The 14231-nt window shown below is 66.3% G+C and overlaps 2 protein-coding genes across 4 annotated transcripts; one reads left to right on the forward strand and one right to left on the reverse strand.

The window, feature by feature from the left end:
* The first annotated feature begins 25 nt into the window (after nucleotides 1–25).
* Nucleotides 26–5041, forward strand: ZFTA (zinc finger translocation associated). Its single transcript, XM_063319203.1, has 4 exons — nucleotides 26–710; nucleotides 1950–2312; nucleotides 3837–4181; nucleotides 4709–5041. The coding sequence occupies exons 1-4, from the start codon at nucleotides 653–655 to the stop codon at nucleotides 4876–4878; spliced, it is 936 nt and encodes a 311-aa protein (XP_063175273.1). The 5' UTR covers nucleotides 26–652; the 3' UTR covers nucleotides 4879–5041.
* Nucleotides 5042–5318: 277 nt separating this feature from the next.
* RTN3 (reticulon 3) lies at nucleotides 5319–12436 on the reverse strand. 3 transcript variants are annotated; one of them, XM_063319214.1, is made up of 9 exons: nucleotides 12231–12436; nucleotides 10171–10227; nucleotides 8232–9008; nucleotides 7502–7709; nucleotides 6552–6690; nucleotides 6371–6440; nucleotides 6200–6246; nucleotides 6013–6071; nucleotides 5319–5872 (listed from the first exon to the last, which is right to left on the reverse strand). In XM_063319214.1, the coding sequence occupies exons 1-9, from the start codon at nucleotides 12331–12333 to the stop codon at nucleotides 5827–5829; spliced, it is 1506 nt and encodes a 501-aa protein (XP_063175284.1). In that variant the 5' UTR covers nucleotides 12334–12436; the 3' UTR covers nucleotides 5319–5826. The 3 variants fall into 3 exon arrangements, with proteins under 3 accessions (XP_063175284.1, XP_063175285.1, XP_063175286.1); XM_063319215.1 differs by lacking the exon at nucleotides 8232–9008 and having other exon boundaries at nucleotides 12231–12433; XM_063319216.1 differs by lacking the exons at nucleotides 8232–9008; nucleotides 10171–10227 and having other exon boundaries at nucleotides 12231–12430.
* Nucleotides 12437–14231: the final 1795 nt, after the last annotated feature.

Below are 14231 nucleotides of genomic sequence, written 5' to 3' on the forward strand. Positions count from 1 at the left end.
GGAGGGGGCCTGGACGTGGGGTTCCCTGGCTGCAATTGGGGGGGGGGTACTGGGACCACTGGGCGGGGGGACTGGTCCTGGAGCGGGGCGGGGGACACAAGCCTATGGGAGGGGGCGGGGCCATCCGGGGAAGCCACGCCCCCTCCCCGCAGGGTGGGTGTGGTCGCCACGCCCAGGCCACGCCCTCGCTGGACCAAAAGGGCGGGGCCAGCCCGGGGATGTGGGGGGGAGGGGATGGCGGTGGCTCCTCCGGTGCCCCATATGCCCGGGGACCCCGGGGTGATGCTGCGGGGAGGGGGGGCAGGCATGGGGAGGGGGCTGCATGGGGGAGGGGACCACCCAGGGGCTCCCCCTCCGGGGGGATACCCCCCCCATTAACATCTTTTTTCTGGGGGGGTGCGCTTTTTGGGGGAGGGGAGGTGGGCTGAGACCGGATGGCAGCTCATCGCCCCCCACCGCAGCCCCCCGCCGCGAGGCGGGGCGGCCTGGAGAAAGGAGAGGGGGGGGGTCGGGGGTGGGGGGGGATGGGAAAGGCGCACGGCCCCTTTAAATTTACCCAGGAGCCCTTAAAGGAGCCCCAGGGGCCCCACGGCGGCGTCCCCACCCCGGCCGGACCCTGCCCGCCGCCGCCGCCGCCGCCCCGGGCCCCGCCATGGAGCCCCCGAACCCCCGCCCCGACCCGGCCCCTCTCCCGCACCCCGACGGCCCAGGTGAGCACCGACGCGGTGGGGATGGGGGGGAAATTGGGGGGGGGTGTGTGTGCGGGCCCTTTAAGAAGACCACCCCCCCCCCCCCCCCCAGTGGAGAGGGAGCCGGGCTCCCCCTTGGCTCACAATGGGAGCGGCGCTGGCCCTTTAAGATGCCCCCGGCCCTGGGGGTGTCCCCGGCCCTTTGCCATCTCCTGTCATCCTCTAGGGTGCCCCTGGCCCTTTAAGATGCCCCCATCTAATTTGGGATGTCCCCATCGCTTCAGGGTGTCCCTGTCCCTTTAAGATGCCCCCATCCAATTTAGGATGCCCCTGTCCCTTTACGACGCTCCTGTCCCTTTAAGATCCCCCTATCCGATTTGGGATGTCCCTGTCACTTTAGGGTGTCCCTGTCCCTTTAAGATGCCCCCATCCGATCTGGGATGCCCCGGTGCCTTTAAGGTGCTGCTGCCCCTTTAAGATGCCCCCACCCTCTTTGACCATGCCCCTCCCCCCTCTGACAAGCCCCACCCCTTTTCAATACCCCATTACAAGCCCCGCCCCTTGAGGGGCGCTGCCCCTTTAAGAGCCCCCCGTTCTCCTTCCAGAGCCCCCACTCTCCTCATGTCCCTCCCCCCCCCCCCCCAGATCCCCCTAATTAGGGGTCACCCCTGGGGCCGTGTCCCCCCCCCCCGCCGAGCAGGGCTGAGACCCCCAACCCACCCTCCATAGGGTCCCCCAAGACCCCCATATTGGGGTGTGTCCCCCCGGGACCCCAAAAGCCCCCTCCCCAAGTGGGTCCTTTCAGGCTCTGCTATACCCAAGGACCCCCAAAGGCCCCCCCCAAGGGCCCCCCATCACTGGGGACCCCCATAAGTGACCCCCCCTGAGGCCTTGCTATCCCTGAGGACCCCCAAAAGCCCCCCCAACACTGGAGACGCCAATAAGTGCCCCCCCAGGCCTTGCTATCCCCAAGGACACCCAAATCCCCCATCCAAGGGCCCCCCATCACTGGAGACCCCCATAAGCGACACCTCTGAGGCCTTGCTATCCCTGAGCCCCCCCATAAGCGTGTCTCCCCCATCACCAGGGACCCCCAGAGACCTCCTTATCCCTGCAGACCCCCTTAGCTGAGTCCCCCCATCCCTGAAGCCTCCCCAATTCTTTGGACTCCCCCATCCCCCAATCCCCCAAGACCCTTCCATCCCTCCGACCCCCTAACCCCCCCCCCCCCCAATCCCATCCTCCCCCATCCCCCCCCAGCCTCCCCGCCAGAGCCGGGGCCGCGGGGAGGCCGCCGGAGCTCGGACCACTGCGAAGCTCGAGCGTCGCGGCCGGGTCGGAGCCGTATCCCGGGGCGGGATCACCGACGGTATTACCACGAGCGCTGGCGAGCCGAGTATCTGATGGAATTCAACGCGGCGCGGCACGGGATGCTCTGCATGGTCTGCGGCAGCGCCTTGGCCACCCTCAAGCTCAGCACCATCAAGCGCCACATCCGACAGAAACACCCCTATTCCGGTGCCTGGGGACCCCGGGAGAAGCAGCTCGTCCTCCGCTCCTGGGACGCCCACCTGGGCCTCCACCCCCACCCCGACGCACCCCCCGCCGGCGGCCGCGGGACAGGTACGGGGGCGGCGGCGGGGAACCCTTGGTGCGGGGACCCCCATGTGGGCCCCCATAGAGCTGGGCCTTGCCCCCTTTAAATATGGCCACGCCCCCTTTAAGGTGGACCCCCCCCCCCCCAAAGCCGAGCCGATCCCCTTTAAATGTGGTCACGCCCCCTTTAATGTGGGGCCCTTTAATGTGGGCCCACCCCTAAAGCTGGGCCATGCCCCCTTTAAATGTGGCCACGCCCCCTTTAATGTGGGCCCCCCCCCATGGCCCACACCCCCTTTAAGCAGAGCCACACCCCTTTCATTGTGGCCCACCCCTAAAGCTGGGTCACGCCCCCTTTCAAACGTGACCACGCCCCTTTAAGACAGCCCCGTCCATAAAACCACGCCCCTTTTAATGTGACCACGCCCCCTTCCACGTGGGGCCAGTAACGCAGGGCACTCGCCCTTTACCTGAGCCACGCCCCTTCTGCATTAGCCACGCCCCCTTAAAGCGGGCCGCGCCTCTTATTGACCGGAGCCTGCTCCCTTTTTAAATCCCCCCGTTGCCCCTTTAAGAGAAGCTCCGCCCCGCGGGTTGACAGGCCCCGCCCACCCCCCACGTGTCCTAAGCCTCGCCCCCAAACGCACCGGGCTTGTTTAGGCCCCGCCCCCATTTAACCACGCCCCTTCCCAAAGCCCCGCCCCTCCCGCTGTTTGGCCCCGCCCCTGCTCCGGGGACACCGAGCTCCGTGTGTCCATCGCGTCCCCTTGTCCCCGACACCCCCACGGTGTCCCCTCGGCCCCGACGCCCCCAACGCATCCCTGACGCCCCTGCCCCCTCCCCCGTGTCCCCAAGGTGTCCCCAATGTCCCCGGTGCATCCCCCCACGTGCCCGAGGCGTCCCCCAAAGTGTCCCCGACGCCCCCAAGGTGTCCCCCTGTCCCCAGGGCGTCCCCAGTGTATCCCCACATATTCCCAAGCTGTCCCCAAGGTGTTCCCTTGCCCCCAAGGTGTCCCTGTCCTGTCCCCAATGCATCCCTCCACATTCCCAAGGTGTCCCCAACATCCCCAAGGTGTCCCCAGTGCATCCCCCCTTGTCCCCAAGGTGTCATCCTATTCCCAAAGTGTCCTCAATACATCCCCCCTCATTCCCAGCGTCCCTGTCCTGCCCCTGCATGTCCCCAAGGTGTCCCCAATCTACCCCCCCCACATTCCCAAAGTGTCCCCTTGTCCCCAAGGTGTCCCCAATCCACCCCCCCACATTCCCAAAGTGTCCCCTTGTCCCCAAGGTGTCCCCAATCCACCCCCACACATTCCCAAAGTGTCCCCTTGTCCCCAATCCACCCCCACACATTCCCAAAGTGTCCCCTTGTCCCCAAGGTGTCCCCAATCTATCCCCCACATTCCCAAAGTGTCCCCTTGTCCCCAATCCACCCCCCCACATTCCCAAAGTGTCCCCTTGTCCCCAAGGCGTCCCCAATACATCCCCCACGTTGTCCCCAAGGTGTCCCCCCCCAAGTCCCCGCGCTGAGGCTGCCGCCCCCCCCCGCAGGCTCGCCGTCCCCCGCCCGTCCCCGCCGTCGGGGCTGCCCTCGTCCCCCGTCCCCGCGAGGCGGCAAAGCGTCCCCCTCGGGGGCGGGGGTGACGAGGGGACGCCCCGGGGGGGACTCGCTGCGGGGGTGGCTTCGGGCCGAGCTGCTGCTGGACCTGGAGGCCGGGGGGAACCGGCTGCGGTGCCTCCTCTGCGCCCGCGCCCTGCCCTCGCTGCACCTCGGGGACATCCGCCGCCACGCGCTGGCCGCCCACCCGGCCACCCTCTGCCTGGGGACAGCCCAGCGCGGCGCCCTGCTGCGCGCCTGCCGGGGACCGCTGGCCGGGGACAGCCGCGGGCCACACGGTGAGAGCAGGGGGGGGACGCGGGGACGCCGGGGGGGGTGCGGGGACACCGGGGGGTGTGGGGACACTGGGGGTAAATGGGGATGCAGGGGGCTGGGGGGACACGGGGGGTAAAGGGGGATACTGGTGGCTGTGGGGACACTGCGGATGCGGGGGGTGTGGGGACATGGGGACACTGGGGGTACATGGGGACACTGGGGATGTGGGGACATGGGGACACTGGGGGTACATGGGGACACTGGGGATGTGGGGATATGGGGACACTGGGGGTGTGGGGACACGGGGACACTGGGGGGACACGGGGACGCTGGGGGTACATGGGGACACGGGGACACTGGGGGTAAATGGGGATGCTGGGGGGTGTGCGGACACGGGGACACTGGGAATACTGGGGGGTGTGGGGACACTGGGGACACACGGGGACACTGGGGGGTTTGGGCCCACGGGGCCACCGTGGGGGGGGCCCGAGCGTGTCCCCACCCAGGGCCAGGCCAGGGGGGGGAACAGGGCTGTCCCCGCTGTCCCCAGCCCCGCAGCCCCCCAGCCCCGCCGAGGAGGAGGAGGAGGATGAAGCAGCCGAGGCCGAAGCAGCCGCCGGAGGGGGGGAACAAGGAGGGGCCCCCCCGGGGGGCTGTGGCCGCCGCAGCCCCCCCCTCTTCTCCCTGCACTCTGGGGCCCCCCCGGCCTGCACCGCCTGAGCCCCCCAGGGGATGGTGACACTGGGGGGGGGGAACTGAGGCACGGGGGGGTGACAGAGACCCCCCCAGTGTCCCCAGCCCCCCCTTTAGAGCCACGCCCCCCCCCCCCAGTATCACCAGTGCCCCCCCACCCCTCAGAGGTGGCACCTATGGGTCCCCTCGACGGTGTCCCCCGTCCCCAACGGCCCCCCCTATGGTGTCACCGCTCTTCCCCCCCCCCCCCCCCCCCCCGCCGGTGTCACCCTATTTATGCGTGTGTGTGTCCCCCCCCCTTTTTGTACGTGACACCCCTCAATAAACCTGTTCCTGGAGGCCCCGTGGAGCGACGCCGGGGGGGACACAACTGGGGACACTGCGGGGGGCATATGGGGATGTTATGGGGGGGGGGACATGGGGACATTGTAGGGGGACATCGGCACAAAACAGGGGGGGCGGAGGCGTCCGTCGCGGTGTTTTATTGATGCCGCATCCCCGCGGGTGGATGAGGGGGTTGTGTCCCCATGTGTCCCCCCCCCGGATTAGGGGGTGTGGCGAGGGGGGGGGGGCGCGCAGTGCGGTTTGGGGGGGGCTGTGGGAGGAGGCTGAGCCCCCGCTCAAGGGGCTTTGCCCCCTTCCCCCCCCCTCAATTTACAGCAGTTACAGACATTTCACCTCAATCAACGTTAAAAAAAAATAAAAGGGGGGGGGGGGGAGAGAAACGAGCTGGGAGGGTGGGAAGCCCCCCCCCGGGGGGAGCAGGAGGGGGGTTTTGGGGTGCAGCCCCCCCCCCCCGGTAGCCCCATAGCAGAGGCCAAGTCCAAGGCTGGGGGGGGAGGGGGGAAGAACAGACGGACGCCACTGTGAGAGATGGGGGGGGGCTACGAGCTTGAGGGGGGGGGGAATAGAGTTTGGGGGGGCTGAAGAGCTCGGGGGGGGTACCCCGATATTTCCCCACCACCCCCCGGGGTTTTATTCCGGCTTCTTCTTGGCCAGACCCGGGAGCTTCGCCTGGATCCTACAGGGAGAGGAGAGAGGTGAGAGTGGGGGGTGAGTGCCTGGTGATTTGGGGGGGGGGGGGCGCGCAGCGATGTGGGGGGGCCCACGGCAATATGGGGGGGCCCCAGGGATTTGGGGGGGGGCCCCATCGTCACTTACTTGGCCACGAGGTCCTTGGTCTGGCGGCGGGCGATGCCCACGTAGTGATCGATCTGCACCTGGTTTGGGGGGGGGGGGGGAGGAGGGGGCTTTAGGGGGTGGCCTCCTCTTTTTTTGGGCTACCCCCTCTATTTCGGAGCTGCCCCCTTTATTTTTGGGGCGGCCTCCTCTGGATTTTAGGGCTCACCTTGTACTTCTCGTAGAGGGGCGGGAGGGTGAAGGCCAACAGCTCGGCTGTAGAGAGACGGTGGGGGGGGGTAACCCCCCCCGTGTGTTATTTTTTGGGGGTCAAGACCCCTAAAATTATAATTTTGGGGGGTTATTTTAAGGGGGGGGCAGGGTAAAGCCCAGTTCTTACCGAGGATGAGGAGGGTGATGCCGTTGAAGATGGCTCCCACGGAGGTCAGCAGCCACATCACCACGGCCAGCTGCGGGGCCGGGGGTGGGGGGGAGATAAGAGGAGCGTTTTTGGGGGGATCTCGGGGCGGGGGAAGAGTAGGGGGAGGAGGAGGAAGAGAGGGGGGAGGAAGGCTCCTTACCTTCAGGGAATCCACCAGATCCTCCACCAGGAAGAGGCGGAGGAGGAACCGCAGCGCCCGGTTGAGGTGGAGGGCGACGGTGGTGGCATGAGCCTGGAAGGTCTCGGGTGACAAGGTCAAGTCCAGCTCCAGGTAAGCCCTGGGGGGGTGGGGGACACACAGGCAGGTGAGGGGGGGGTACCCCAAAATTCCCCTTGCACCCCAAAATCCCCCCCAGCAACCCCCCCCAACATTGAGCCCCAAAATCCCCCCCCCCCCGCACCCCAGAACCTGGAAGGTCTCAGGGGACAAGGTCAAGTCCAGCTCCAGGTGAGCTCTGAGATGGGGGGGGGGCACCCCAAAACCCACCCCCCAATAAATGGGGGGAGCCCAAAATCCCCCCCCTGCACCCAAAAATCCTCCTCTACACCCTAAACTGCCCCCCCAAAATCTTCAGCCATCCTGCAGAGGGGGAAAGAGCGGCCGGGTCGTCGAGTGCATCACCCAGCCACTGTCCCCAGGGGTGTCCCCAACACCCATCACACCCCCCCCCCTCCCCCAAAAAAATGGGGGGGGCCCAGAATTTCCCCCCTGCCCCCCAAAATCCTCCTCTACACCCTAAACTCGCCCCCAAAACCTTCATCCAGCCCACAGAGGGGGAAAGAACGGCCGAGCCACCGAGCGCATCACCCAGACACCGTCCCCGGGGGGGGGGGTGTCCCCAACACCCTTCACACCCCCCCAGAAAATGGGTGGGTGGGCCCAAAATCCCTCCCTTATGCCCCAAAATCCCCCTTTACGCCCTAAACTCGCCCCCAAAGATCTTCATCCATCCTGCAGAGGGGGAAAGTGCGGCCGGGCCACAGAGCGCCATCACCCAGACACAGGTCCCCCAGGGGCGTCCCCAACACCCCTCACCTCCCCCCCTAAAAAAATAGGGGGGGGGGACACACCCAAAATAACCCCCTCACCGAAAGGGGTGCCCCTCTTCGGACTTCTGGACGGCCTGGACGACGGCTTTGTAGACGCGGAGGCTGATGGTGACGGAGAGCAGGGCCAGGGCCAGGTGGGCCACCACGCTGACGGCGCTGAAGGCGGCCAGGGAGAGGAGGAGGAGGAGGCTGGCGCCGAAGACGAGCCCCGTCTTCTTCACGTCCCGCCAGAAGAGGAGGTCGTGGACTGTTGGGGAGGGGGAGACACGCACAAGAGGTGACAAAGAGGGGGGGGTGACACAGGGCACGCAGCATCCCCCCCCCGCCCCCGGCCCCACCATCCCCATCCCAGCGGGTTGCGTCCTCGCCCCACGGCTGCGTCTCTCGATTCGCCATGATTTGCCCCAAAATGAATCCGGCGCCATCCCCGTACCCACCCCCCCACCCCCCCGCATCCATCCGACACCGGCATTAATTAACGCAGCCCCACCCTCATTACAAACAGGTGTTAATTAACCCCTCCCCCCAGTGTGGCGGCGGGTTTTGCCAGAAATCCTCCTTTTTTACACCGAAACGAGAGGCAGATGTGGGGGTCTACCCGCCACCCCCGGCAGCATTCTGGGGTGACCCCTCTTTTTACCCCCCCACTTTTTTTTGGGGGGGTCCAGCTGAACCCCCCTCAAACCTGCTATTTTTGGGGTGTCTCTGCGGTGGGCGGCGGCATTTTTGGGGTAAAAAAAAAAAAATCATCTTTTTTGGGGGGTTTTACCTGCCAGGCGGGGGAGGAGCTGGGTCCCCGGGGGGGGTCGAGCCGGGTCCCCGGGGGGTTTGGGGGTGTCCCTGGGGGGTTCCCCCAATTCCCGCAGCGCCCGCAGGGTCAGCCGCTCCTCCTCCCAGTCCCGGGTGGTGGCGGCGGCGGCGGGGGGGGGGCGCGTTTCGGGAAGGGGGGGCGGCGCGGTGATGCCGGTGACGCCGGCGGTGACACGGTGCCGGGGGACGGCGATGGGGGGTTCCTCCAGGGGGGGCTCCTCAACGGGGGCTTCCTCGATGACGGTGTCGTCGGAGTCGCCGGAGCTGTCGGCTTCGGCGTTGGCGCTGCCGCCGATGTCACCGGCGATGCCGTTGCCGCCGTTCCGCTCCACCAAATCCCAGTTGAGCAACTCACTGGTGAAAGTGTGCATCTCCCGCACGCACTTGGACACCTCTTCCAGCGCGGCGGCGGTGCCGGACGGTTGCCGGCACAAGGCGGTGGGGACCTTGGGGGTGACGCCGGGGGCGCCGCGGGGTTTGGCCGGGAAGTCGCAGACGCGATCCTCGGGGATTTGGCTCAGCACCTCGCGCTCCCCCAGCAGCGCCGCCGCCGGGCCGAATTCCCGGTCGAAGGCGGCGCGATCCGGCACGACCTCGAAGGGCGATTCAGGGGAATCCGGTTCTTTTTGGGGGGGCCCCCCCGAGGAGGAAGAGGAGGCGGCGGCGGCGGAGGAGGCGGCGGGGGGGAGGAAGGCTCCCTGACCTCCTCGCCCCCCAGGTGCCGCTTCGGTGCCCGCTGGGGCCGGAGAGAGGGGAGAGAGTCAGGCGCATGGAGGGGGGATTTTTTGGGGGGGGGGGGCGCAGCATGCATGGGGGGGCCGCCATGCACCCAGCTGCACCCCAAGCGGCGTTTTGGGGTCCCCCCCCCGGCGTGGCCATGCTGGGGGGGGGCGAGCAGGTCCCACGGCGGCGCGAACAGTCAGACGCTCCCCCCCCTCCCCCAAAAATACACCCCAAAACCTGCGGGTTTGGCACCAGGAACGGGGGTGTCCCGTTGGGGACCTCAATTTGGGGCTAAAAACACCCGGATTAGGGCCTGAGTAAGAAGGCAGGGGGCAGGATTCAGTGCCACCCCCCCACCCCCATTTTGGGACAAGACAGGGGGATTTTGGGTCCTCCAGGGCTGGGAGGGGCGTTTGGGGGCTCCTCACTTCCCCCCCCCCACACCGAAGACATGGGACGCCCTCCCCCACCCATTCGCTTTGGGCCAAGACGGAGGGATTTTGGGTCCTCCAGAGCTGGGAGGGGGGTTTAGGGGTTCCTCACCTCCCCCCCCTCCCCCCCAATTTGGGGGCCGGATCCAGGCGGGGGGGTCGCACACAAGACACAGACGGCGGCGGGTGGGACGCGGGCGCAGGCGGGTCGTGGGGGGGTTGTTTTTTTGAGGCCAAACAACGAGAAACGGCGAATTCCTCCTCAGCCAGATGAGCAGCAGCAAGGTGTGGGGGGGGTCGTGCAAAGCGTGAGCAGCAGCCGTGGGGCAGAGGCGGGGAGGGGGGGGGCACAGCCATGGGGCAGAGGGGGGGCGAAGCTGTGGGGCGGGCGCTCGCCCGGAAAAAGGGAGAAGAAATTGTGTTAATAAGCAGGAAAAAAAGAGCGAAAGAAAAATGTCTATTTTTGGCGGGTCTTAAAGCATCGACAAGGCTGTAACTGGGGGTGGGGGCCCCCCCTCCCGGCCTCAGCCGCCGTTTTAGGGGGGGGTCTCAGGACCTCTTTGTCCCCCCAAAATGAGCCACAGGTGAAGCCCCCCCCAAAAGCGGGGGAGTGCAGCAGCATCGGGGTCACCCCCCCTAAATCCAGGGGGGCATTTTTAGGGTTACAGCCTTCCCTCCCTCCCCCCGCCGACATTTTTCTTCCTGGGGGGGCGCAGGACAGTGGTGAGGGGGGGGGAGACTTGCCTGGTGAAGCCGCAAAGAGAGAGACAGGCTGGGAGGAGGAGGAAGAAGCGGGGGGATCTGCAAGAAAACACAGAGGGTGAGAGCTCGGCGCCGCGGGGGGGCCCCCCAAAATCCCCCCCACCCCCCCCGAAACCCACCGGGGTGCTTACCCCTCCCCCAAAAAGCAGGGGGGGCGGGGGGGGGGGGGGGGCGCGCGTGTGTTTCGCTTCGACGCAGCAAGACTTCATCCCGGCGCATCCAGCATCTTTTTGGGGTGATGATGCATTTTTGGGGGTGAAATCACCCAAAAATGAGACCGATCGCTGCCTCTTCACCCCGAAAACGGGCAGATGGGGGGGGGGGGTGGTGGCTTGAGCACCTCCAAACCCCCACAGTTGGAGTCTACGTACCCTTTTCCACAGGGTTTTACCCCAAACCGGGGGGTGCCAGGTGCCGGTGGTTTCAGTCATCCCCGGTGTTATCGTTCCCCCCCCCAGCCACAAAACTGGGGGTCCCTGGGGGGGGTTTGGGGTACCCGGTTGTACCGCGGAGGGGGAACAGGGTTTCCTCCAGCTTCCCCTTTTCGGGGTGATGTTGTGTCACCCGCCGCCGCCTCTCCAACGCGAGACCCTCAGGCGAATTCTGGTTTTGACCAAATTTGGGGGGTTTTTACCCCATTTTCCCCAGCCAGGTCACGCTGTTCGGGGTGGGGTTCCATCGCAGCAGTTGTCCCCGCCGGGTGACAACAACCAGAGCACGGACGGTGTCAGGTCACCCCGAAATCTCCACCTTCCCCCCGACTCGACGCCGGACCCCCAGGGAAGCTCCCCCCCACCTCACGGAGGGTGATATTTGGGGTGAAACTGCAGGGCTTTGGGGCTCTGTGGCATCCAGCTGTGAAAATTGGGGTGAAATCAGGGGAATCAGGGTGTGCCGGCCGCAATCGCAAAGTTGGAACGAGCGCTGACATTGTGTGTGGGGGGGGTGCTCCCAGGGGTGTCGGGGGGGGAAAGCGAAATGCCCCCCCAAAATGCCGGGGACCCCCCGCCTCACGCGCTGGGGGCGGACGGACGGAGCAGCCCGACCACCCAACAACACCCCAAAACATCAACAGCTCCTTTTCTGGGAGTTTTCCCCCCCATTTCTGCAGGATACGGGACCGGGTGCGCCCCTTCCCCCCGTATCTGTCCCCCCCAAAGACCTCATCCCCCTATAACTGCCCCTTAAAGGCTTCTGCCTCCCATACCTGCCCCCTATAGGCCTCTTCCCCCTATACCTGCCCCCCTATAGGCCTCTTTCCCTATATCTGCCCCCCCCAAAGGCCTCCTCCCCTCATATCTGCCTCCTTAAAGGCCTCTTTCCCCTATATCTCCCCCTTAAAGGCTTCTACCTCCCATATCTGCCCCTTAAAGGCGTCTCCACCCCATTTCTGTCCTCCTAAAGGCCGCTTCCCCCTATACCTGCCCCCCTTAAAGGCTTCCTCCCCCCACATCTGCCCCCACCAAGGCCTCTTCCTCCTATAATTGCGTCCCTAAAGGTCTATTTCCCCTATATCGGCCCCCTAATGACATCCTTCCCCTATATCTACCCCTCCGAAGTTCTCTTCTCCCTATATCCGCCCCCCCCAAAGGCCTCTTCCCTGCAATATTTGCCCCCCTATAGGCCTCTTTCCCCTATATCTGCCCCTGTAAAGGTCTCTTCACCTCGTATCCATCCCCCAAAAGCCCCTTTCCCCTATAATCTCTCCCCTATAGACTTATTTCCCATATACCTGCCCCCCATAGGCCTATTTCCCCTATAATTGCTCCCCTATAGGCCTCTTCCCCCTATAGGCCTCTTTTCCCCATACCTGCCCTCTTATAGGCCTATTTCTCCTACAATTGCTCCCCTATAGACCTCGTTCCCCTATACTTGCCCCCCATAGGCCTCTTTCCCCTATAACTGCCTCCTTATAGGCCTTTTCCCCCTATGCCCGCCCCGCGAAAGGCCTCTTCACCTCACACCTACCCTCTAAAGGCCTCTTGCCGCCCGCCCCCCCACCCCAGGCCCCGCGGCCTCTCCAGGCCCCGCCAGGCCCTTACCGGCGCAGGAGGCGGAGCCAGCGCCCCCGCAGCCTCCGGGCTGGGGCTGACCGGAGGAAGATGAAGAGGAGACGAAGGGGAACTGGGCGGCGGGGTCGGCCATGGCGGCGGACGGCGGAGCGGAGCCCCCGGCGAGGCGCGTCCGTGCGGGGCGGCGGCCACGCACCGACTGAGGGGGGGCGGGGCCTGGCGGGGCGGGGCCGGGGCGGGGCTCTGCGCATGCGCTCACCACCACCCCCCCGCGCGCCGCGCGTGCGCCCCCGCGCCGCCCTCCCGCCGCAGCCGGGCGCTCCTGCGCATGCGCCGAGCGCGGGCGGAGGGGGGCGGAGCCAGGCCCGCCGTGATCTCTGCGCATGCGCCGGAGGCGCGGTGCATGACGGGAGTTGTAGTCCGCGCCGAGGCTATGGGGTGTCCCCTATAGGGAGAAGGAGCCTGAAGAATGGCCCTTATAGGGCACGGAGGGGCCTTGCTGCCCACCCAAAGTCCAACAGGGCCATAGTTGACCCCTATAGGTGCACGGAGGGAAGGGGGCGGGGGGGGCCTACACCACATGACTCCATCCGTAGGGTCCCCTATAGGCTGGGGAGCGCCATAGGGTGCCCCCTAAAGGGGGTGGGGGCCCGTGGGGTGCTACAGTCCTCTATAGGTCAGAGGGAGTCCTGCGACGCCCCTTAGAAGGAGCGGGGGATCTATAGGGCACGCCGAGCAGGACGTGGAGGTCGCAGGGGTGTTCTCTCTATAGGGGACAGGGGCTATAGGGGGGGCCCCTAAAGCAGCCAGCGGCCTATAGAAAGCTCCCTATAGGACCTCCCTACAGGGAAGCGAGCCCCTGTACAGGGCGCCCCGTATGGGGGATAGGAGAGGTGACCCTATGGGTGCCAGCACCCCTATAGAGGCGCCCCGCTATAGGCTCTATATACATATATAGGGGTCACGTGGCAGGTCGCCCGCGGTCACGTGGCCCTGCCTCCTCCGCTTCGGCCCCGCCCCCCTCCCCCCGGGCCAATCAGCGCCCGCGGAGGCGCCGCGGGCGGCTCCGTCGTGACGTCGCGGCGCCCTGCCCCGGAAAGAGGCGTGGCCTTTTCCCACGTGGGAGTGGCAGCCTCCCCCACCAATAGCGGAGCGAGCGCGAGGGAGGGCGGGCCAATGAGAAGCAAGGGGCGGAGCGCGGCGGAGAGAAGGCGGGGCGGCGATTGGCCAATAGGGGACGAGGGGGCGGGGCCAGCGGGGCCGGCCGGGACGCGGGGGGAAGCGGCGGCGATCGCGGCGCGGTGAGTTTGGGGGGGGGGGGGGGGTAGCGACGACACCGGGGACCACGTGACCCGGGGACCACGTGACACCACCCCCACGCCTATAGCCCTATAGGGGCCGGGACCTACGTGACCCCCCCATCTGTCCCAGGCTCTAGGCGACCTGTAGGGCCCCCTATAGACCCTATAGGGACCGAGACCCCTCTGCATGAGCCCCCCTGTCAGCCCCCCATAGGTCCTGGGACGCCCTATAGGCGCTGGCACCCTCTATAGAACTTGGGACGCCCTATAGACCAGCCCCCTATAGACTCCAGCCCCGTATAGGGACCAAGACCCCTCTGCATAAGCCCCCTCCGTGGGGGCTGGGGTCTTCTATAAGGCCTGGGGCTCCCCTATTGGCCCTGTGACCCCTATAGACCAGGCTCCCTATGGGACCTGGGAGCCCCTATTGGCCCTGTGACCCCTATAGACCAGGCTCCCTATGGGACCTGGGAGCCCCTATTGGCCCTGTGACCCCTATAGACCAGGCTCCCTATGGGACCTGGGAGCCCCTATTGGCCCTGTGACCCCTATAGACCAGGCCCCCTATGGGACCTGGGAGCCCCTATTGGCCCTGTGACCCCTATAGACCAGGCCCCCTATGGGGCCCATGACCCCTCTGCATCATTCCCCCCCTCTCAGCCCTCTATACGGGCTGGGACCCTCATAGGGCCTGGGACCCCCTACAGGCTCCCCCCTATAGGAACTAAGA

This window comes from Chroicocephalus ridibundus, chromosome 31, assembly GCF_963924245.1.
Source record: "Chroicocephalus ridibundus chromosome 31, bChrRid1.1, whole genome shotgun sequence".
Lineage (NCBI taxonomy): Eukaryota > Metazoa > Chordata > Aves > Charadriiformes > Laridae > Chroicocephalus > Chroicocephalus ridibundus.